Below are 22,777 nucleotides of genomic sequence, written 5' to 3' on the forward strand. Positions count from 1 at the left end.
AGCTGTCTATCCAACTTTCTACAAATTTAACAACTTTGGTGAAGTTCAGTCCATCCCAACTGAATCTTCATGGAGACTGCTGCATGATCACTGATAACAATGCTATTAGACCAGCATTTTTCTTAAATGAGAGAGTAACTCTGTAAATTAACCAGCGTTTTCCTGGTTTGTGTATGAGAAATATCTGACTGGGTATATTTGTCCAATAAAGGATCAAGGGTACAATTAAAATCGCCTCCTATTATATAAAGACCTTCCAAAGCAGACACAGTTGAAAATAAACTTTCAGAAAAGGATGGGTTATCATCATTCGGGCCATAGATATTTCTGAATTTCTGGCATACCCACTTTGACAGGAAGGCTGTGCTGTTTGATCAGTGAGTGTGTAGGTCGGCCTGGCTCTGCTCTGTAAGGGTCAGTGTGAAACATGTAGGAGGTTCAGTCTGAACTGATGCCTGTTTATTGACCTACCATCCTGGCTGGTAAGTTGAGCCATCTGTGTTATTAATTTGTCATCTATGTGTACTACAACCAAAGGCACATGTTTAAACTGGCAATGATGGTAAAAATCATTTTCTGGTGGAAGTCAGTGATGATATTGAAACGGTTGTACTTCTAACACTGCACAAGGGTAACTAGGGGTTCAGATTTTTGCCCAAGGCTAAATGATTGAATGATATACTCCACTTATGATATAATGCATACCATAATACTAGGTTCACACAAGACTTTACTTGAGATTTTCTAATTTTATAAAGAAATGATGCTGAAGTGAACTTACCAAAGGCACTTTGACTTGTAGACTGCAGGAGCTGAGGGATTACACCGTTGTTCCTTCCAGCTGGTAAACAACCCACTCTTCCATGGAGTCAAAGTTTGTTGATTTTTTTCCACATCAATGTTCCGTTCTTTTTAGGCAATTTTTGTACAACAAAAGTTATTCTACTCTTTGAAACAATCCTCTCTTGGAGTTATTATTGAGTGCGTGTAGATAATTCAATTAGACCGCTCATCCTGCCCCGGGCTCAAAGTAGAAATCTCAGCACTTGTTTTCTACCTAAATTTGAAAACAAGGATTAAACTCCCGATCATACCACCAAAGTGAACATAACTTGAATCTCAGCATTTTTAAGACCTACACCAGAGTTGGGTTTGTCCTCTGGGGAGTTGCAGTGCTCGAGGCCAGCCAGCTGGCTCCTGGTGACTCGATGGCTCTGATTATTTCTGTTCAGGGATGGAGTCCATCTCCCCAATCAGACTCTCCTCTCCTAATGCACTGCCCTGGCATGTGCCGAAAAAGCTGCGTAAACTCTTTTGAGCGGGAAAGGAGTCACCTTCAGGTAGTGCACGACCGTGCTGCTGTACTTGTTCCCCCCACCCTCCCAGCATCCTTGTCCTCCACCTTCCTTTGCCCACCTTCTAAGCCGCATAATCACGGTAATGGGCTGAGATGGCTCTTCAGCAGGGAGGGTGGGGATGAATGAAGGAGAAGGGTAGAGAGTTCACACGAAGACAAGACAGCATGAATGTGATATAACAGGGAGAAAGAAAACACCACAAGGCAGGGTGAAGCATGGGAATTCTGGGTATTAAAAGGAGTTTCTTTAATTTAAACTTTACAGTCACTTCAAAATGCCCCTTTTTATTTGAAAAAGCAGGAAATCTTGGGGCAATATAATGGTTGACAAAAAAAAAAAGCAAAAAATATTAAAAAAGAAATCCTGTTGCAAGTGTGATGTGCTCGGTCCCCGTGTTTTTTTTTCATGTCCTATTTTCTTAATTTTTTTAAATGCGAAACCCCAAACTATGATGTGGAGCTGACTGAATCTATGTGGAATTGTTAGATGCTCTACAGTCATGGCAAACTTTATGTGATTAGGGTCCATAATTACAGTGGTGTAATGTAGTTCTGACAGGCCCAGTGCAGGCTATTATGACAGGACCCTTTGCTCCTTAGGAAGCACATGCATGCACAAGATATGTGTGTATGTAACTTTAGAAAAAAATCTGATTAAGAACCTAAAAATGCATCTGAAAAAACACACTCGGTGTTTAAAGACCAGGTTTTCACGTGGCTATTGTGGTTGCAAAGTACTAAGACCAGGGAGGAAGGTTTCAGGACCATGGATAGCGCTTTGACAGTCACTGGACCTCATTCACCAACTGTTCTTAAAAAGAAATTTGATCTTAAAACCCTCTTATGCGTCTGATCTGTGATTTGTTCTTAGCTAAGAAAAAGAAACATATAAAACAAGGAAAGTAGGATTTTCTGTAAACTATTCTAACAAATGACACTTGAATGTTTTCATGATGTGTAGAGAACATCTCTGCAGTAAACATTGCCAAAATATTATTAAACTAGTATTTTGACACATTTCATATCAAAGAAATATTGCACCTTCTGCAATTTGAAAAATTGCAGTGGGACATATTGCGATTTGTGATTAATCACCCAGCCCTAATTGCTACCTTGCTTCTTCTCACACTCCTGTGTACCTTCTGTGTTTGCCCAATGCCCTGCAGTCTCATGCCCCTATATGAGTTTAAAAGGGGCATTTCTTTATGCTTAATAGGGGGAAATGTGCACGTGTGTCCAGCTTAAAAGCAAAAGGCATTCATCATCTGTCTTTAGAACAAATTGACGAAAAATCTTAGGAAAACATTGGTGAGTGAGGCCCAGTGTTCTGTAAAGTGACAATTAGCACCAGAGAATAGGAGCTGTCTACATTACTGTGGTGCTGAAATGGCCACAGATTTTATAAGAATGTTTAATACAATCATCTCATGAGTCATGACAACCTGGTCCTTCCACATAGATGTAGCTCACAGTCCAAATAAAGCACATACAATGAAATAGGTACTCTGTGGGGACCTGACTCAGAAACGCTTTTTTAACAGGGGCAGCACCCAGTTAGACAACCCAAATCCCCCTGAAAAAGCACTTTGTTCTCACCTGTATGAATGGCATCTGATCAGCCTTGCATCTATAGTACGGCTCATGGTGCATTAACTTTTTAAAATTGCATTAATTGCATGATGGGTTAGAAGTAAACAATTTTACAGCTAATTGGAAGTACTAGACTTCCCCCTTATCACCTGTACCTTAAAGGTTAGTCCTTTCGTGAGTGTCGGGTCAGCTGGGTAGTTGGAGTGGGCCACACAGGAGTAGAGGCCACAGCCCTCTGTGAATCCACTCTTGGCCTTGACCCTTCTGTGCATGTCCAGTCCTCTCTCGTCCGTTAAAACAATCTTAAATGCATAAATTAATTAAAACTAGTGTTGCTGTAAAACCTGATGTCACAAGCTGTTTTTGTGTACATGATTATAACACATATCTCATAATCTTTGCAAGGTTTAAATGGACACAGTGCAGAAGATATAAACCAGTAGATAATTTATTTCTGACTGTAGATATCTTTAATAAAGTGCACCTGCAGAATTGAGCTGCACATTGTTTAATAATTCAGCGTGGGCGTTTTGTTCTATTGGCTGGGTGACATTGGCTTGCAGGAGAGGCGAGTGCTGTGCGAACAGATGTCTACACCAGCCATGGGTAAACACAAACTCATGCCTGGGCATAATTCTGCCCAGGGGGAGATTTATTTCCTCCCCTTCATCCTCTCTTATTCCCTCCTCATCATGCTAAAGTCTCTGTACTGACATTTTCTCTACTGCATCCTCTCGCCTCTGTAGTTTACACTCGATGTTAATTATCAACACTTACCCACCTACATACATTATGTCCTCATCTTTCTTTAGCCATAATATTTGAAGCTGTATTTAATTGTCTCCAATGCTATTGTAGCTTTTTGAATAATTTTCCTCCTATTAGAAAACCTGGTTTTCTCCATTTTCTCATGTTTTGATAGTTTTGCTTATTGGAATTTACTTTTTGGTTAACTTCCTGACAGCGTTTTAACTATTTTTACTGATACTTAATGTGTCATCAGGCCATAAATGCATGCAATTTGTTTCCAATGTTGTGCGTGTACTTTGTTGAAATTAAATTAGTCGCCAGCACTGCACCTTTGTCAAAGGTTATGAGGAGCACCTCAGTAGCATAGCTGCTAGCTCAAGTACACAACCATATGGCGTGTCCCAAATCACATACTTCTGTACAAAATACTAAATAATAGTAATTTTGAGCATAAAAGTGCATGAAGTGCAATTCAAACTGAGAACTATACTCAAATGTAGTACTACTGGCCCATTCAGAACTTTCAACGAATTGATATTGCCAATTTGTGTACATATTGGTGATGTAGCAGATATTGTACTGTTGGCAAGCTAGCGCGCTAGCTAACAATAGTATCTGCTAGCTAACTAATGTGTTATTAGCAAGTACAGCGCATTTAAATCAAGAAAAGAGCATTTTGGGCAAAAATTCATTTTCTTTGAGCAAATAATATTAACATGAAATACACATCACACAAATCTAACAGTAAGCGAAACTAGTCGCCAAATCTTGACTATATTCGCCTAACGTCTCTTGCTGTCATAAAAGAAGTAGAATAAGAACAGGCTGAACCGTCGTCACTTTTAAGTGCAAAAAACTGTGCGCAATTTGGAAAAATACTAAACTGCTGTGATTCAGCACTGCATTTAAGTCTAAACTAACAGAAGTATGCATTTTAAGACATGTTTATAGCTGAAATAAAGTTATCTTAGATTAAGCAGAGCGGATGGGGCCGTCCTGACTTCTTCTCTTGTATGAACAGAGTTAGCTTAGCATAGCATAAGTAGGACCGAAGTTTTGGTCAACCTCCACTGAATAAGCAGCGTTAGCTTAGGTTAGCTTAGCATATATAAAATTGAAGCAGGTCTAATACAACTCAGTTTATGAGAGGAGATTAAGCTTAACTAAACAGGTACAGAAGAGAAAAATAAGGCCAAGCTAACTGCTCTCTTTGCATTAAAGTTAGCCTGCTCTATGCCATTGAGTAGACAAGAAAATGCCTGGTGACTCCATGTATGCCTTAATGTAAGTAGAGGAGGATAGCATTGTATAAGTGGAGTTAGCTTAGCGTAGCATTAATAAAGTGTGGAACAGGCAGACCCAGCTTTTCCTCATTTAGCAGAGTAGAGTTAGCTTGGCAGAGCAAAATAAGATTAGTTAAAGCATTTTAGATAAAATATAGAAGCAGCCCTGGCCCCTATCTCTTTGTATAGGTACAATTAGCATAGCTTAGCATAAGTAGAGAAAAGTAGAAACAGGCTGGGACCCACTTGTGTACACAAGTAAAGTTAGCCTGAATAGCGCAGGTAAACCTTTTCATCATTTATTTAAGTAGAGTCAGCTTAGCTTAGAGTAAGCTGTGTAAGAGTTACGTTTGGTTCACTTAACTCAACTAAGACAAACCCAGACTCCAGACAAACAAATTTCCCTTTGGGGATAATAAAGTTATTGTATTGTATTGTAAAGTTACGTTTATGAAGCAGAGTTAGCTTGGAATTGCTAGAATAGAAGTAGGCCTAGCTGTTTTCTTCTATTTATTTCAATTTCTTTCAACTTTAGACTTTCTCAATTCACAGTCATGGTTGCAGATTGTATCTCTTAGCATTGGTTTTTAGTAGTAACCTTTATGCAGGCACAGCAACATAACTCTAGAAAGCAGAAGACAAAATTTGCAAGTAACTCCAACAAAGTCGCTACCCGTAATTCTTTAGTCTCTGCTTCTTTAGTCCTGTCATAGTGTGAGTCAGTTGCTAAAATGCCAAACATTTGCATAAACCTTCATCTAGAATGTAAGGATTTGCTGTTTTTTTGTTGCCATGAGATAAAGGTGACTCTTTTTTTGTTTGGGACTGTACGTTGGATTAAAAAACATCTGAGGATGTCTCTTTTAGCTCTAGGAAGCTGTGATGTGAATTTCCCCCTCATTTATATGCCATGTATTTAAATAGAGAAGCTATATGCCAGTGTAACTCACCAAGGACTTGGGATCAGCGTGCTGTTAAAATGCATCAGACTGAGCAGACTGTCTACACTAAGACGGATGATTTGTGACTGTAAGATGCAAATGTGTATCTTTGAATGCCAGATTGATGCAGAGGGCTGTGCCTCCTCCTGGCTATGACACAGAGGGCATTAATTAGCATGTCTTTGAGGGGACAGTCTAATCTCTGGGACACATGGCACATAAACCTGAGCATCCCGGGGGATCTGCTGCGTCGTTTCCCAACAATTAGAGGCAGGAGGCTTCTGGGAAAAGGAACCGTGTAAAAGCATGTCTCGGCTCTTTTTAGGTCAAAAGTCTGACAGGGATGTCAGCTGTCTTGGATTGTGGCTTGGATAGGAAGAACATGATCAACAGATACAAGTAATAAACCACTTCAGAGTTATAGAGCTTTATTATCCATAAGGAAACACAGCAAGACAGAAATGCAACTCTGTCTACAATTTTTAATAAAGCACTAAGGTCAGAAAGCAAGGCAATTCTTGATATGGTCAGTGGTTAGATCACACAGTTAACTTTTGTATAAGTAACTCAGTTTTCATAAGTCAAAATAAATTAACTTTTTTTTTTTTTTAAATAGTTTTCATTTAAATGTGGTTAGCCAAGAAGTGAAGTACAAACACCCATACATCCAGCAATATAATTTATGTTCCCTCATATAATATGCAGTTTCACTGAAAAGAAAAAAAAAATCTAATTTCCTAAAACTGGATAAAATAGTTTTATGCTTATAAGACTCATTAATGAAAAGATATTTTCTTCAGTTAGATGGTAAACTAAAAAATGAGGAAGATATTTTGTAAAACACTGTAACTCATGTCAATTTGTTGTACACAACAGTGAAGATATCCACTGGTATATCAAAGAAAGTCTTAATTTGCTTGGATTGATAAGAAGCTCACATCCAATGACACAAACTCATCACAGATCTTTTGTATTATTACAAATTTAAAGGCAAACTAATCAATTCAATATAATTTAAGAGGTGGCACAGATAAACAGAAATTTAACTCATTAAACCATTAATCCATCAACATAGACACTAATGTAGATAGCAGTTAATCAGATAACACTAAACGATAACTCCACACTTTCAGCATTCATAAAGCATTAAACAATAAGCGAATACTTAACTTATCATCTAAAAAGCATTAAAGATTATCTGGATGCAGTTTAAAAACTGGGCTTTAGGAAATGTATCAATGCATCAGCAAAGCATTAGTGGAGCTACATTATTTACAACTTACTTATATTTCATCATTTAAAAATACAGCTTGAAATGGATTGTTGATGCATCAGTAAAGTATTTGTAACCATGACCCTTTACCCTAACCCTAACTGCTCACCCTGCTCACATAAAACCAAGCCAGGAAAGGGGAGGACAAAATTTCTAACGGTCTAATTTCAGAATTTAGTCATGCATTGATCTCAGTGTTTTTATGTGTTTACAGCAACCTTATTCCAACTTACCCTGTGTTCAAAACACAAAGTTTTGATTTCACTTTACAAGGAGATTAACGATTAAACTCTCGAAATTAATCAAGGTAAATATTAATGTAGAAATCTTATCAAAGTTCAGTTGTGTCCTTTTTTATGTGTTGTTTCATGCTGTATTAAAATTGATAAATACATAGACCAAAAAAGACCACAATCAACCACAGTCTACAAATCCAGCAGATCAACAAACAAACAATGATTTCCTTTGTCATAAAAATGCACAGTTTAAGGCCCCTCTGTATTTTCCTGATCATAATATCGATAAAAAAAATAAAAAAAAACATTCCTGCTGCTTCAGAAAGGGTCCCCAAAATCAAAGTCCAGTAACAGATTTAATCCAGACTATGGCTGCCAAGGGATTATAAATTTTAATCACGATTAAGCTCTGAATTTCTGTGGGCAATTGCTATTAATCTCTTCTTTTTGTAAAATTTTGAAATTCTACTGTTTTGCATTTGGAACTGTTTTTTCTATTCTTAATTTTTGTACTGCATTAAACTAAGGGTAACTAGCTTTCATTAGAAAACAAAGAACCTCTGGTAGATTGAAGACTATGGTATGAACTTCACCACTGAAAAGGAGATTGTTATGCATTGAAAATGAGATAAGAGAGCTGTAAAAATGTGACAACTGATAAAATAAGGTGCAGAAAAAGACTATAAGACGTACGGTTAATGTTATTTAAAAAATTAATGCACAAATTTAAAAAACTTACATCCACAAAGACCCCCAGATTGATTTACATCTACAACAAACAGTAAACACATTTTGATTCAGTCTAGAGGAGCCTCAGAAGTACATAACCCCACAAGGGGAAAGGAGCATTTCACAATAAAAGCGTGCATTTCATTTTGGCTGGATTTCAGTCACCTCTCTAAAGAACAGAAAGCAGTTTGTTCTTTATTTTGAAATGATGATAATGGAAACTGAATTCAACAGAAGTTCAAGGCTTTGATCAACATTTTCAAAATAAACATCTGCATTAAAATCTATTGCAAAAAAAAAAAACACAATCAATAATTAACATTTGATTGGTTTAAAGATTTTTGCTCAGCTCTGTTCACTTTAGAGTCTTTGACACATACTGTGTGTGCATAGAGGGTAAATGCTGCAACTCATTTTAGGATATGTAGTGTTTGTTGTAAACCTATATTGAGGTTTACTACAAAATAGCTGCCGTCTTGCTTGTGGTCATTTCTGCTGTAAGTCTTTTTTTTTTTTTTTTTTTGCTTCTAATATGTATTAACTTAAATCTTGGTCTGTCAGCACTCTTAATTAAAGACATTGTAGCGCCCAAACTGTAGTCATCGTATCTTTTCCTTTGAAGTCACACTTTATAAAGTGACCATTTTAACCTTTCTCTTTGATATTTGATTTGATGTGAATTTTTTTCTCATCAATTCACTGATGGACAAATCATAAAGTAAGTAAAATTGGCTGAGAAATCATTTTAATTCCATGTTGAATCAGTTCAATCAAAACTGTGATGGGATGGTATTGTTTGACTGTTTTAAATCTTTTTTTTTCTCATAATCATGAATCAGTTTTCTACATTTTTTAAAACAAGAAGCTGACTGATTCCATAAAACTGCGGGATATCATGCATGGATTTTTTTTTAATTGTCATATTTCTCTCTCTCTCTCTCTCTTGCAGGGAGAGCGTCAGGACTCAGACGCTGTTGAAGAAAGAAACGCCCAGGTGCAGCTGGAGAAGGCCAAGGTACTGTCTCACTGTTGCATCATGGGAACATCAGAACCAAACACAGTGTGGTGTCAGAGAGTCATCTTTCACAAAGGCAGTTTTCAAGGACATTATTTTATCACAGACAGGAAACAGAGACATCAGGACAGTGGATTAACAAAGCAATATGCTACCTTTAAAATGAATCGCTAGTGGCCCCTGTCATGCTGTTGAGAGCTCAGTGTTAGGAAGAGCAATGGCAAAGGATATTGATTAGTGCTGATTAAGTTTGCATACTTTCTAACACTTTCTCCAGTTCCATTTAAAGCTACTATGAAGACTTTTTAGCTGGTTATAAAACAAGCTGGAATGAATGTGTCTGACACTGCTGACGGGGGTAGGTGGCTTACAAAAGAAATGTGTAGCTGCATGCTTCACAAACAGGTTCTGGGTATACATGGACAAAAGTATTTTGCCACCTTATCATTTCACCATCATGGACTCTGACATTGTTTTCAAATATTTGTATTTTAAAGTGCAGTTGGCCCTCTTTTGCACCTACAATTGCTTCTATTCTTCTTGGAAGGCTTTCCACAAGATCTTGGAGTGTTTCTATGGGATATTTTTGCCCGTTGATTCTGTAGAGCATCTATGAGGTCAGGCGATGATGTTGAACAACAAAGCCTGGATCACAATCTCTGTTCCAGTTTATCCAAAAGTTGCTCGATGGGATTGAGGTCAGGGTTCTGTGCAGGCCAGTCAAGTTCTTCAGACTGAACTCATTATAGTCCTTGCTTTGTGCACTGGAGCACAGTCATGTTGGAAAAGAAAAGGGCCTTCCCCAAACTGTTGCCACAAAGTTGGAAGCATAGCATTTTCCAAAATGTCTTGGTATGCTGAAGCACACTTGAAGTCACTGAGCTCTTCAAAACAACTAATTTATTATCACAAATGTTTTACACCTGTGCCAATGGGTCTGATTGAAACACCTGAAATCAATGATAAGCAGGGGTGTCCATATACTTTTGTCCATATAGTGTATGTGATAAAGTAGGGTGAATTTTTTATAAAACACAACCCACAACATACAAGATAGATCTGTTTGGTCCAAAGGGGGCAATAAAAATCAACAAACACTGAAAGTTTCCAACAGGAGCTTTAAAATCAGAAAAATATGCTGTACCATAGAAGCTGTTTATGAAATAAATCCTCCTAAAATGTAAGCAGTTAAAAATAGGCCAAGTTAAACCTCTGAAGTAACATTTGTTGTTAAAAAAAAAAAAAAAGACCTCTGCACAAGCCATTTCTGTTTATGCTTTAAATTGACAGGAAATCTGGGATGTCAACTTTAAAAGATAGTTTCCTAATTAAATTAGATCATTACAACTGATATCAAACTCTTCCCCTCTCTCCTTTTTTCATGCACCGTCTGCTGATACGCGTCCAGTTGAATATTGAATTAAATCCTCCCCCACAGATATAACGTGCCCCCACTGCTGCTTTGTAATTAAGGCGGCGAACACACTCGTCCCATCCCCTGCTGACCCCTGCAGTGTCTCCCGCTGCCTCGTCTTCAAAGTGGAGTAATTAGCAGACTGATCTGCATGTCACTGACATTTGACTCTGATAGGATTACAACTCCAGCAGGAGGCACAGAGGAGCCACAGTGCAGCAAAAAGACTAAGTTGAGAGAAGTCTTTACCACAGAGGAGAGTTTGATTTGTCATAGAAGGAAAAGCTCAAAGTTTACTGATAAATTAAAAGTATCTACTCTTTTTAAGTATCAAAGCCAGCATGGAAATAAGTCAGATCATTCAACTAAGGCAGATTAATGAAATCGTTTTGTTTGACTTCTATGCAGACAATTTTCTGTCATGTCAACAGCAAAGAAAGAAAGAAGAGCACTTGAAGTTAAGTGGTTACATCTGTGTGCCCCATGGACAGAGATTCTTAAAGCAGGCAACCAGGTTTAGAGTCTGGCCTGTGGCTTGTCATTCCCCACTCACTCTCTCTGCAGTTTCTGATCCATTCACTGTCCTATCTCTTAAAAAAAAGCAAAAAAGCTCCAAAAACAGATCTGACATCATACTTTGTATGTGTAATATAATATTAGAGCAGTGATAAGATTCAGGTTTTAAGTGTTGTGGCAAAAAAATTACAAAAACATTTTAAGTAATAAACATACACTATGTGAACAAAAGAATTTGCCCACACCTGTTAATTATTGAATTCAGGTGTTTCAATCAAACCTGTTGCCACAGGTGAATGAAATCAAGCACCTAGCCATGCAGGCTCAATATGCAAACATTCGTGATACAAAATAGGTCGTTCTGAAGAGCTCAGTGACTTCAAGCCTGGTATTGTGACAGATGCCACCTTACTCCATATTGAAATACATGTATTTGAATACAATGTCATTAAAGTCCCTTGGTGTTATGGTCAGGTGTCCAAATACTTTTGGCTATATAGTGCATGTAAAAAAAACGTTGCTAATCCCTAAATGTTAAGAATACACTTCTGTGCTAGATTTTGTCAAATGTTGTGCAAAAAAATTGCATTACAGTTAAAAATCATCTTTTTCCATTACATTTACTGCTGCCCAGTAAACTGTAATACGTTCTGCCTTCATCCAAAATACTTCCCACACATGCCTTTTTTAATCAAACCTAAAGTAAGGAGGTAATGCTATACTTAACAAGCTCTAATACAGCAACTTGTAGTAGGAAGGAAAGACATGAAAATTAGAGTCATTCATCTAAATGACTGTACAAGCAGCAGTTGTAATCAAGTGTATCAGCATTAATACATCAGTTTTTTGCTCCTCTTTGTTAGGAAAGTTGCTATGTTGGAGCAGAGTCATTTTTATGTATTTTATGTGTTGAAATTGGGTTTACCTGTAACTTTGGGAAGCCTGAACACAGTGATGAAGTGTGGTTTCTATGTAATATAACAGGGGTAATAATATTTCACATTCCTGTCCTGCTGGTTCTTCAGTACAAGCCCGTGGCATTCGCAGTACGTTGCAACTTCTCTTACACGCCAGCAGACGACGACAACGTTCCTGTGCCGGGCCAGGCCGTCACCTTTGAGGCCAGAGACTTCCTACATGTCAAAGAGGTCGGAAACCATTTATTAATAATGCAAATAAACAAAGCACTGAAGCAGTACATATGTATAATTACAACAAGTGTCTGTTTTGTCTTAATGAGCAGAAATTTAACAATGACTGGTGGATCGGGCGACCGGTGAAGGAGGATGGTGTGGTGGGCTTCATCCCCAGTCCAGTCAACCTGGAAACCATTCTCATCAGAAGAGAAGTCCAGGCGAGGAAAGCTGCCAAGGCCTTAGCCAAGTATGTACAGGAAGTTTTACAAAGAACCAGACATAATGTATGACAGTGTACAAGAGACGGAAAATCAGGATTCATTAACTTTTAGAAAAAACTTGAATTTTTTGAAAGTATAAAGTCAGATATTAACAAGAAACCAACCCAGAATTTTAAAGTTTTAAAAGTTATCAATTCAGAAACTATAAAACTCAAAAATTTCAGGTGTAAAATATCTAATGTGATGACATTATAGAGTCGTAAGTTTTAAAGAAACATAACTGAAAATGGTGGTTGGGTAGCACAAGTTTACAGAAATGTCTCTTCTTAGTCATGATGATAATGCTATATAATGTAATATGATGATTCTGGCCTAAAACCACAAGTATTTCCTTTTTGACCAGTCCCAGTAAGAAGTACCAGTTGATTAGACACTCAGCTGAAGCACTTTAGCAAGGAAAACAGCTTCATCTGGTAGGGTTTTATTTCATGCAATTTGGCTATTTTAAGCTTATAATCTCAAAAGTTGTTAGAGTTGGTTTATGTTCATTTATGACTTTTAAAGTCTATTTTTTTTAGCATGTAGTAATAAACCGATCTTTCACTCCCAAAATTGAATCAGTTCTTCCTTATGCCATTTCTGACATTTCCCGAAAATTTCATCAAAATCCGTCCATAACTTTTTGAGTTATGTTGCTAACAAACATACTAACAAACTAACAAACTAACTAACAAACCCTGCCAATCACATAACCTCCTTGGCGGAGGTAATCAATGTTTTGTCTTTCTTAGTAGGTCCTGGGGGGCTTAGCTTTTCTTGGATATGAGTAGGGGGGATCTATGGAAAAACGGTTGGGAAACACTGACCTAGAACATAGTTGCATTATAGCACACCGTTGGGCTGCTTTTGACAGACCTTTGAATTAAGCCTGGCATCGTGCTTTATGTATAAATTTGAAATATGGGTTGAAATTTCTCATTGAGGAAGTAGTGGTGGGTCCTAGAGTTAGGAGCAACACTGCTTTAATTAACCTCCTGAGACATTGCATGTACAAAGATTTGGTTAAACGTATTGAATGATATACATTTTATTCACTGTATACAGAGAGGCCCAACTGGGAAGACAAGTCTGAAATTAGCATCAGTATCCTGTTCTGTATTGACACTAGTAAATTACTTCATCCCTATTCAATAAAAGTGAATTTAGTGAAGTTAATTTTAGCCATGCTTTTTAAAATTCACAATCAACTTTTAAACAATTTCACATTAAAGAGCAGAAATTTTACTTTCTTTTTCATATGGTAGGGTTGTGTTTCCTCCAATCACACTGGTCTCCACACCATACTGAAAGATACTTTGCTTGACCCAGTTATGCCGAACGAAACGAATCTGGAGGATCTTGGAAATTTGGCTTTGGTGGGAAATGTTTGCTGAATCACTTCAAGGGATTTACCCTCTAAGCGCTCTAAAGCTGTGTCTTATATAAGTCGATATGCAGTCTGTAAGCACAGATAAATTCATATCACAGACACATAGGGCTCTATTTTCACCCTGAATGAAACTATGAAACGTACACTTTGTCTTTAATGGGAAAAAGATCTGAGCTTATGTTCTCTTATTTCAGCAAAGCAGCGTCTCAAGCAGCTCAAGATATGAACTCAAAGAAATACACTCCTCCATCACAAGGTCAGTGCGTGTGCCTCATAGTGTAAAAACACTTATTGATGGTTGTTGCGTTAACATAAGATGGCCATCTCTTCTGTCTGTACATGCAGCCAATCAGCAGGTGAAAAAGAAACCGGTAAGTGACTCACCTTTTGTTTTTGTCTTGTTATCGCCTCAACATCCCTCACCGTCTCATTATGGAGATATGTCAGCCTATGGGCTGCTTTTCAAGACTGTTTTATTAGTAAGCTTGGCATCATGCTTTATTCATCAAGGGAAGGAAAAAACAACTCATCATTCATCCATGTTTACAGTGTTTGCAGTGCAAGCCGTGTGCTTGAGTCAGGAACATGTTACGAAATTACTGAAACTGTGTTAAAAAAATGCTTTTATCATTTTTCAGAAGCATTCTGTGGATAAGCTACAGTAGTCTGCATTGTTTTGGCTCAAATAAATGTTTGTTACACTGGTACGCTGCTGTGTGCAACATTGAACCTTTGTATTTTTAATCATGAGGGATTTCCTATGGTTTAATATTAAATCAGGATCTTCTTGATTTGCAGATTTTGGAGTTTCTGACCATGAAATAAAAGTCCTTTCTTTCATACTAAATTGATCTTGATCAATAGATATTCAAAAATTTCAATATTTGTACCTCCTGTACCCTGTAGTTTGTAGTTTATAGTGTTGTACAGTTAACATAATCGCAATTGCAATCAGACTGATGTCAGGCTGTGCAATTACATAATCACATAAAAGGCTGCAGTCATTTTTGTATTCATTATTACATAAAAGGTTTACAAAAAGCCTTAAAGTTTACAAAAGTGTCACTGTTGCACCTTTTTTCTTCAAAAGAAAAACCTTTAAGTGTAATAATACTAAAACCCTTTATGGGGGAGGGAACCATATATGGTATCTTTGTCAACTTCCTTTGTGGCCTCCCCCCAGCTCTCTGTGATACAGTAGACCCAAAATGATTTTTCAATCAGTGGAGGTCAGTCAATATCACAGGAAGTGACATCACACCATCCAACCAATCAGCCGTGGCCCAGAGCATCTCAAACTTCCTGTTTTCTCCCAGAACTCGAAAAAGGAAGTTTTACAACTTTTGCTTCCAAACATATGGCTCTAACACCATAACTAACCATGATAAGCTGATGAAACTCACACATTATAAAGGTGAATGGTTGTGCTAAAGGTCTTGATACGTTTTGTTTGTGAAGGATTTCTAGACAATACTGAAATTTTAGCATAAAAATGGAGGAACCATATTTGGACATAACTTTATTAAGGGTGTAAATAGTTGTCTGTATTAAGACGTGGCCAAATCAAGTAACAGCCATACTAAGGGTATTTTCTTGACAAATAATTCATAATAATGTAGTATAGAACTCTAAAGAGTAGTTAGAAGTTTGCCACAGGTTTTTTTTAAACACTGTTGTTAAAACCTTATAACAGTTTTATTATACTTAAATGGTTTATCATGTAATTATGGAGCACTAGTTCTGTTTCGTTTTTATGTCTGATGTTTAAGACTGATGTGTTTTACAAATTTCAGACTTTAGACTGCATATATAAGCAAGTGTATCTGTCTAATATCTGGCCAAAATATCTCATTACACTTTTTCCTAGCCACATTCACCTGAAACGTCCAGATCAAAATTTTATAAAAAGATATAAAAAGCAACAAACAAGGCTGGCATTGCTCGTAAGAAATAAAAAACATCTGCTAGTGGTGCTGGCGGATTTTACCTGTTGAATGTCTTGCATTGAGATGTATTCAACAAAAAGTAAAATTTGCATGCCTCCCTGGCATTTATCTATTACAAACAATGCAAGCCTGATATTTTATGTCTCCATGGTGGCAAAGCCAGGACTGAGACATTATCTTTTCAGGCAACTGTGGCTCAGTAGGTAGTCGTTTGTCAAATGGAAGGTTGTAGGTTCGATCCCTTGCTTCTGCAGTCATGTAATGATGTATGTAGCTGCCTTCTTGAGGCAATTTCTTTATTGTCCTTTAAGCACTTTAAAACTTAAAGACAAAAGATTCACAATAAACCTTCCAAATAGGCATACATTGACATAATTAAACACAGTGCATTAAATAGAAAATCATTTCACATCTTAAATTCTCTCAAACATGAAATTAACCATATCGCATATCCCGTTTGTACAACAGTACAACAATACAGTCCAATACAATACAGTACAGTCAATCCAGTTCAATCTCAAAGTTCAACTAACAAGGTTCGAAACATGTTAAACAAACCTCGCTCCGCTTACCAAGGGGTGTAAATTTTTATACACATGGCTGGAGACTTGTATCAAAAAAAGGCACGTGCACATTAGCCGACAGCGACTGCACTCCATGCTTAAAACACACATATGTCTAGCGTTAAAGACTTATGAGAAAACAAATGTAAACAACTGAATTTAGCATATCATGCGCAATGATACCTGCACTGATGGGGATGAGGCTGGTGTGTAGAGATGCCAATTAAGCTTATTTATACTAGTCCCGGGGTGTCGACTTCCACCTGGAACATGAAAAGCGCATACCAAAATAAAAGATGCTAAATGGCCACTTACAGTGTATCTTTGGGCAAGACGCTTAACCTCAAACTGCTGTGTCGGCTTCAGTGGTCTGTGTATAAATGGGATAAGTTTATACTGATGTAGACTTTACATAGCAGCCTTCACCATCAGTATTCATATGACCATAAAAGTGCTAAACAAGCTGAACTCCATGCACCGTCAAGGCCTTTCTTCTGAAAACGTATCTCAAGAACATTTTCAGCTTTGCATACATGTCTACTCTGACTCAAGGATAAACTTAGTCCATTTTAGAGGTCAAAGGTCACTGCAACCTCAAATCTTGTGAGCGCAATATATTTTGAAAATGCATTTAGGGATTATAGTCAATGACACAATGTCTAAACTTTGATTTCTGGGTCAACTGATTAGATTTTGAAGGTCAGTTTTAACCCCATACACACACCTAGCATTGTCATTCAAAGTTTAAAACAAAAAAATGTACCTACACCACTAAAGAAATACGATTTCAACCAGTCACACTACCACAAGAAACCCACCTCAGCCCCTCTTCTTGAACCACCATGGTATTTTCACTGTACCTCACAGAGGCATGTAATAATAGGTGGCAGTTCCAGCTGTTTTATATCTTAAAATAAAATGTTTATGTAGCCTTTTTTAGGTGAATGTGGCATAAAATAAGAGTTCTGAGATATTTTTTGACCAGAAAGTAGACAAATACACTTTCTAGATCTGAGCTTTTGCACTGTGCAGTAGTCTTTTTTATGGCTGTAGCATGGATGAAGAGCCTAAGACAAATTTCTCACTTTGTGGGAAAACAAAATTAATCTTGATCTTAACTGAAAGAGGATTTATGCAGGGACTGAAAGGCTTTTTTCTAAATAAGTTGAAAACCTAAACTATGAGATTATAAATGGTTTCACTTTTAATGGGATTGAGATAATTCTTGCAGTATAATCATGCTGTAATAGACATTTGATACCTCCCCTAAAAACCACTACTCATACTCTGAGTTAAACTGTCTTTGTGCAAACAGGGGGAGCAGGTGGCGATGTATGATGTAGTGCCTACAATGCGCCCTGTGGTTCTAATGGGACCATCACTGAAGGGCTTAGAGGTGAGTCTGCCTCACACATTTACTTTCCTCAACATTTCTGGAGCTGATAATTCTCACTGAGTTTTAAAATGAACCTGATTTCTTGTGTTGGACTTACAGAATTTTATTTATAACTTGACTTTCTGGTGTAATTCCAGGTTACAGATATGATGCAAAAAGCTCTGTTTGACTTCTTAAAACATCGATTTGAAGGCAGGTAGGTCCTGACTCAACTCTTCAGTGCCTCATCTTTTATTCTGGATTTAAAAAAAAAAAAAAAATCAAGACTTTGTAACAATCCCTGTTTTCTCTGCCTTCTTTACAGAATAACTATTACCCGGGTCACAGCAGACATCTCTCTGGCTAAACGGTCCATCCTCAACAACCCAGGCAAAAAGGCCTTAATAGACCGGTCCAACACCCGTTCCAACTTAGGTATGCAGCTTTATAGTCTCAGCATGTAGCTAGGAGCTGAGTTAAATGATATCAGGCACTTAAAGAAGGAAGATACTGAAGGTTTACTTTACAGGGCCTGTTGGACCACCTATGTGTCAGTTCTATCTGTTTAAAATCGACACCAAACCTTTCATTAAAACTAGCTGAGTTGTAACTCAAGTTGAGTCTTTATTTGGTTGCACCATGAAGGCAGAAAGTTCCTCTTATAACTAGCAGAGTTCCAAGATATTGTAGCAGAATTTACGCTTTGAGTTTATTTGACCAGGCAGTATTTTCCAAATGTATTATCTGTTATGGTGTTGCCTTTTGTGTCTAACTCTCTCTGAAAAGACTAAGAGATGAAGTAACTTCCCTTAACTGTTGTGAATTCTCAAGGGGCAAAAAAATGGTGCACAAAATATGATGATTAATTGATAACTAAGCCTACACCCTAAAGTCTATAGCCAAGGTAAAAATATCAGTGACATTGGGTGGTGAAATTATCACACACCACGAGGTATTTATTGGTACTCTATAGTTGGGCAGAAACTCATCTTTATAAAAACTAAGGCATGTGCACAAAACAGGGTCCTGAAACATTTCTGAGGATGAAATCTGTAACTGAGAACACACAGTGGTGCAGTTGTGCAGGCAGAAGTGGGTATACTCTTAATTTACTTTATACTTACTTTATACTTTATTAGGTATGCTCTTCATTCTGATGTGGATATACTCAGAGGAGACAAAAAAGTGGGTATGCTTTGTATACCTGCGTACAGATGAGGAGGAAATTATTCGCCCCCCTATTTTTTAAGTATTTCCGACAGAACAAGGAATTATTACAGTTGTCCAAACATCCTAGTTTTATTTTGGAGGCTTGAATTATCTTACTATGTAGTTTTGACCCTGGCATTATTTTATTTTATTTTATTTTTGGTTCAAAGTAAAATACTGTAAGCACAAAAATAAAACTAGGATGTTTGGAAAGGCTGTGTTAAAATTTCTTGCTCTGTTAAACAGCACTTTGGAAATACTTTGGAAAAACTGAAATGTTCATACGGGGGCTAATAATTTCATCCTCATCTGCACATAGCTGATGCAATCAGTGCAGGGTGACTGAGATAGTAATAGCAACAGAAAATAAATTGTATTCTTAAATAACTCACTGTAATTTTCTCTGCATTCTAGCAGGCTTTGTGTTCTCCCTTGTGGCAAACCCACTTAAAACTCTAATTAGGTTAAAACAAGCCATAAAAGCTATCTGACCCAGGTCTGAAATATAAGTGTCACACTTTAAGTTTTTCTTGAAGCTTTCCAAAAGACTATTCACTCAATCAAAGTTAAGTAAGGACATATGATGGCAATTAGAGTCACTGTGTGTGTGTGTGTGGGGGGGGGGGGGGGGGGCTAACCACCAAAACCTCTGATGTACATTTTGTAACTTTCCCTTCCTGTTCCTGTGTAATGTTAAGCTGAGGGGTAAGATTGATCTTACTCTGCAAGAAAGCATATATAATTTAGAAATTCCATTTGCTGTTGGAGAAAACATTCAACCTGAAGCAGAAGGTCTCTGAATTATTTGGTTTGAAGTGTTTGTCTGCGGTAACATTGTGCAGTAGGCTAGGAGGCTAAGTCTCGCCTTTCTGATCAAATGAAAGGATGGGTATTCAGGAGGGGGATAAGATTTACTTGGTTTTCTCTACTCTTGTCTCTCTCATTGCTCTCTCATCCCAGATGCTGCCGGTATGTATGACTGAAAGCACTGGTAGTCCGTGTCTGTCTAAACGCTCCACCTTTCTTCCTTTATATCTGCCTTCCTTCCTTCACTTCATCCCATATCAGTAACAAGAGCCATTGTTCAATGTGTGGACGCAAACCAACACTGACACTCACCAACGTCCTCTGCTGCTTACTTGTTTAGTGAGCGTCTAATGTGTGAGGTGTCATTTACTGTTATGGTAGAATGTCTCCCTCTAGTGGCCAGAGTTAGCATTACATCCTTATATGAGTGCAATGGACCCTGGTTAATAATGGGTTAAGAAAATGAGAAAAAAGACATACGTCATTCATCAATGAGGGGGAACTCAGTTTTTATCTTTGCTTATAGATCATGCTACATATGATTAGGTCATGAATATGCGCAAACATGATCCTATGGACATGTTAATGGAGGGTTAGAGTGATGAAGAGTGCTAAACTTTATTTTTTAACAGTTAAACATGCTATAACCAACAACATGAGTACAACATCTGTACAGATTAAATATTCTCAGTTTGTGGGCAGTGTTTCATTAATGGTCGCATTTGTGGTTTTTATATGTTTTTTTGAGCTCCATTTGTTTTGTGAGTTGCTCACAAGTCTTGAGCTTTTCTTACAAAATATGTCGCTTTTGTCTTTTGTGTTGTATTGAAAGACAAAATATTTTCTGAATTGTTTTAATAATTTACCTCAAGTTTTAAAATGAAAGACACCAGATTATATCCCCATATCAACATCTGTACAAACAGCATTGACAGTACAAATGAAATTTTTAAAGGTCATCAATGGCATAATGTAGGTATGTCAAAATAGATGTCATTAACAGTCGATTGAAAGTTTAAAATGTGGCTCAGTAAAATAGAAATATTTTATCCAAAGCTGTGTAGCTGTAATGTGGAGTATTGCTGTAAAGATTAATTTCCCTTCATTTTCCTCATTGGCACCATCATGCTTTACTTTCTGCTATTACAGCTCAGATCCAGGGTGAGGTGGAGCGCATCTTTGAGCTAGCCCGCAGCTTACAACTGGTGGTTTTAGATGCAGACACAATAAACCACCCTCTCCAGGTATCCAAGACCTCACTGGCCCCCATCCTGGTCTACGTCAAAATCTCCTCACCAAAGGTGAGCTTTTCAAGAGAACACTCTACAACTACACACACTGACTTATTTACCGGTATATCTGTTTAACTGCCCTTTAATGCAAATATCTTTTCAGCCAATCACTTTGCAGAAATCAATGCATTTAGGAATGTAGAGATGGACGAGATGATGCTGAAATTCAAACTGAGCATCAGAATGAGGAAGAAGGGTGATTTAAGTGACTTTGAAGATGGATCAACTCTACATGCTTGAGTGTATTTGTTCCTGCCATGTGATTGGTTGATTGAATTGTTGAACTGGAGCACCTAATGAAGTGGTACATTTCCTTAAACTGGTTTGTACAAAGGATGTAATATCCTGTAAATATTCACACATTAAAACTGTTTTTTCCTTTCTCTTCTCTCATCTTGTGTAGGTACTGACGAGACTGATCAAAACCAGAGGGAAGTCACAGACCAAGCATCTCAACGTTCAGCTCGTGGCTGCAGACAAGCTCGCCCAATGCCCACCGGTGAGTGCCATCTAGTGGCCACTGTATAATGCAGATGTGGTGGTTATACTTTATCTTGGATGAATGGATTTTTTTGTCCCATCAGTGTTTTATCTTTGAGTTATTTCAAAGAAAGTATGTAACTCTTCATTAACTCACCATTAGGAGAGTTAATGCAGAGTGTTTTAGAGACCGTTGATGATTGATGACTTCTCTGATATTTTGCAATGCATTAAAAAAGCTTTGGCTGAAAACCGTATTCTAAGTCCTGTCTACCTTTAGTATACTTGTATGAGGCTGGCATTAATAAATTAAAGAAAGCAGAATTAAAATGGCATTTAAATGGCAATATAAGGAAATAAATCCAGCAGATAATGCAATAAATTACTTAAAAATTGCATACATTGTAAGAAATGTTTATGTAATAACAGATATTATTTTAGTGATTTAAGATTATTGCAAAAGCCATGAAATTATGCACTCTACTGATGCAAGATTAAGTGCGGTAGATCTCAGAAGTCTTTTTCTTATTAAGTTTGTTTACATGCAGTTACAGAAAAAACTATTGGTAGTCTAACTAAACCCGGACTTTTTAAATACAAGCAGACATTTTAGTCTGACTGAAATCATACACAAAGTTGGACTGAACCCAGACTAGGCTAGGTGTACTGCACTCCACAGCCTCTGCGCTGGGCACAGGATTTAAAACAGCATGAATGCATAATATAGCAGAATTTGCACCATTTTCTTCTTTTTGATATCACCATAAGCTAGGGGGTTTGTATTTGTACCCAAAGTCAAATCTTGCTGAAAAGTTCTCACACTTTCACTGCAATCACAGTCTAGTTAGTTACAGACTAACCTTTGTTTCTTCTTACTCTGTTTTCATAACCCTGCAGGAAATGTTTGACGTCATCTTAGATGAGAACCAGCTGACGGACGCCTGTGAGCACATCGCTGATTATCTTGAGTCTTACTGGAGAGCCACTCACCCACCAGAGATGGAGTCCTCTAACGCTCTGGTGGCTGGGCTGGTTGAGAACACACTGCCCACCAACCCAACAGGAATACAGGTACAGTAAACAGACAACCATAAAGGAAATATAACATAAGTTATTATAAATGATCTTATACAACTTGATAAGATTTTATTGTACCGTCTCATTACATCCCACCCATTCCATCTCCACAGAGATTTTGATGACTGTGGAAAAAAA

The 22,777-nt window shown here is 37.5% G+C and overlaps 1 protein-coding gene across 1 annotated transcript in view; it reads left to right on the forward strand.

Moving 5' to 3' along the window:
* Positions 1 to 22,777, forward strand: part of cacnb2b (calcium channel, voltage-dependent, beta 2b) — a 68,926-nt gene that overhangs the window by 39,470 nt on the left and 6,679 nt on the right. Inside the window, exons 2-13 of the mRNA XM_041803727.1 lie at positions 9,109 to 9,174; positions 12,130 to 12,252; positions 12,348 to 12,487; positions 14,085 to 14,146; positions 14,236 to 14,261; positions 17,715 to 17,795; positions 17,933 to 17,991; positions 18,100 to 18,209; positions 19,944 to 19,952; positions 20,940 to 21,091; positions 21,486 to 21,581; positions 22,460 to 22,633. Of these exons, the coding sequence (XP_041659661.1) occupies positions 9,109 to 9,174; positions 12,130 to 12,252; positions 12,348 to 12,487; positions 14,085 to 14,146; positions 14,236 to 14,261; positions 17,715 to 17,795; positions 17,933 to 17,991; positions 18,100 to 18,209; positions 19,944 to 19,952; positions 20,940 to 21,091; positions 21,486 to 21,581; positions 22,460 to 22,633 (1,098 nt within the window). The remainder of the gene's footprint in view (positions 1 to 9,108; positions 9,175 to 12,129; positions 12,253 to 12,347; positions 12,488 to 14,084; positions 14,147 to 14,235; positions 14,262 to 17,714; positions 17,796 to 17,932; positions 17,992 to 18,099; positions 18,210 to 19,943; positions 19,953 to 20,939; positions 21,092 to 21,485; positions 21,582 to 22,459; positions 22,634 to 22,777) is intronic.

Source organism: Cheilinus undulatus, linkage group 13 (assembly GCF_018320785.1).
Source record: "Cheilinus undulatus linkage group 13, ASM1832078v1, whole genome shotgun sequence".
NCBI lineage: Eukaryota > Metazoa > Chordata > Actinopteri > Labriformes > Labridae > Cheilinus > Cheilinus undulatus.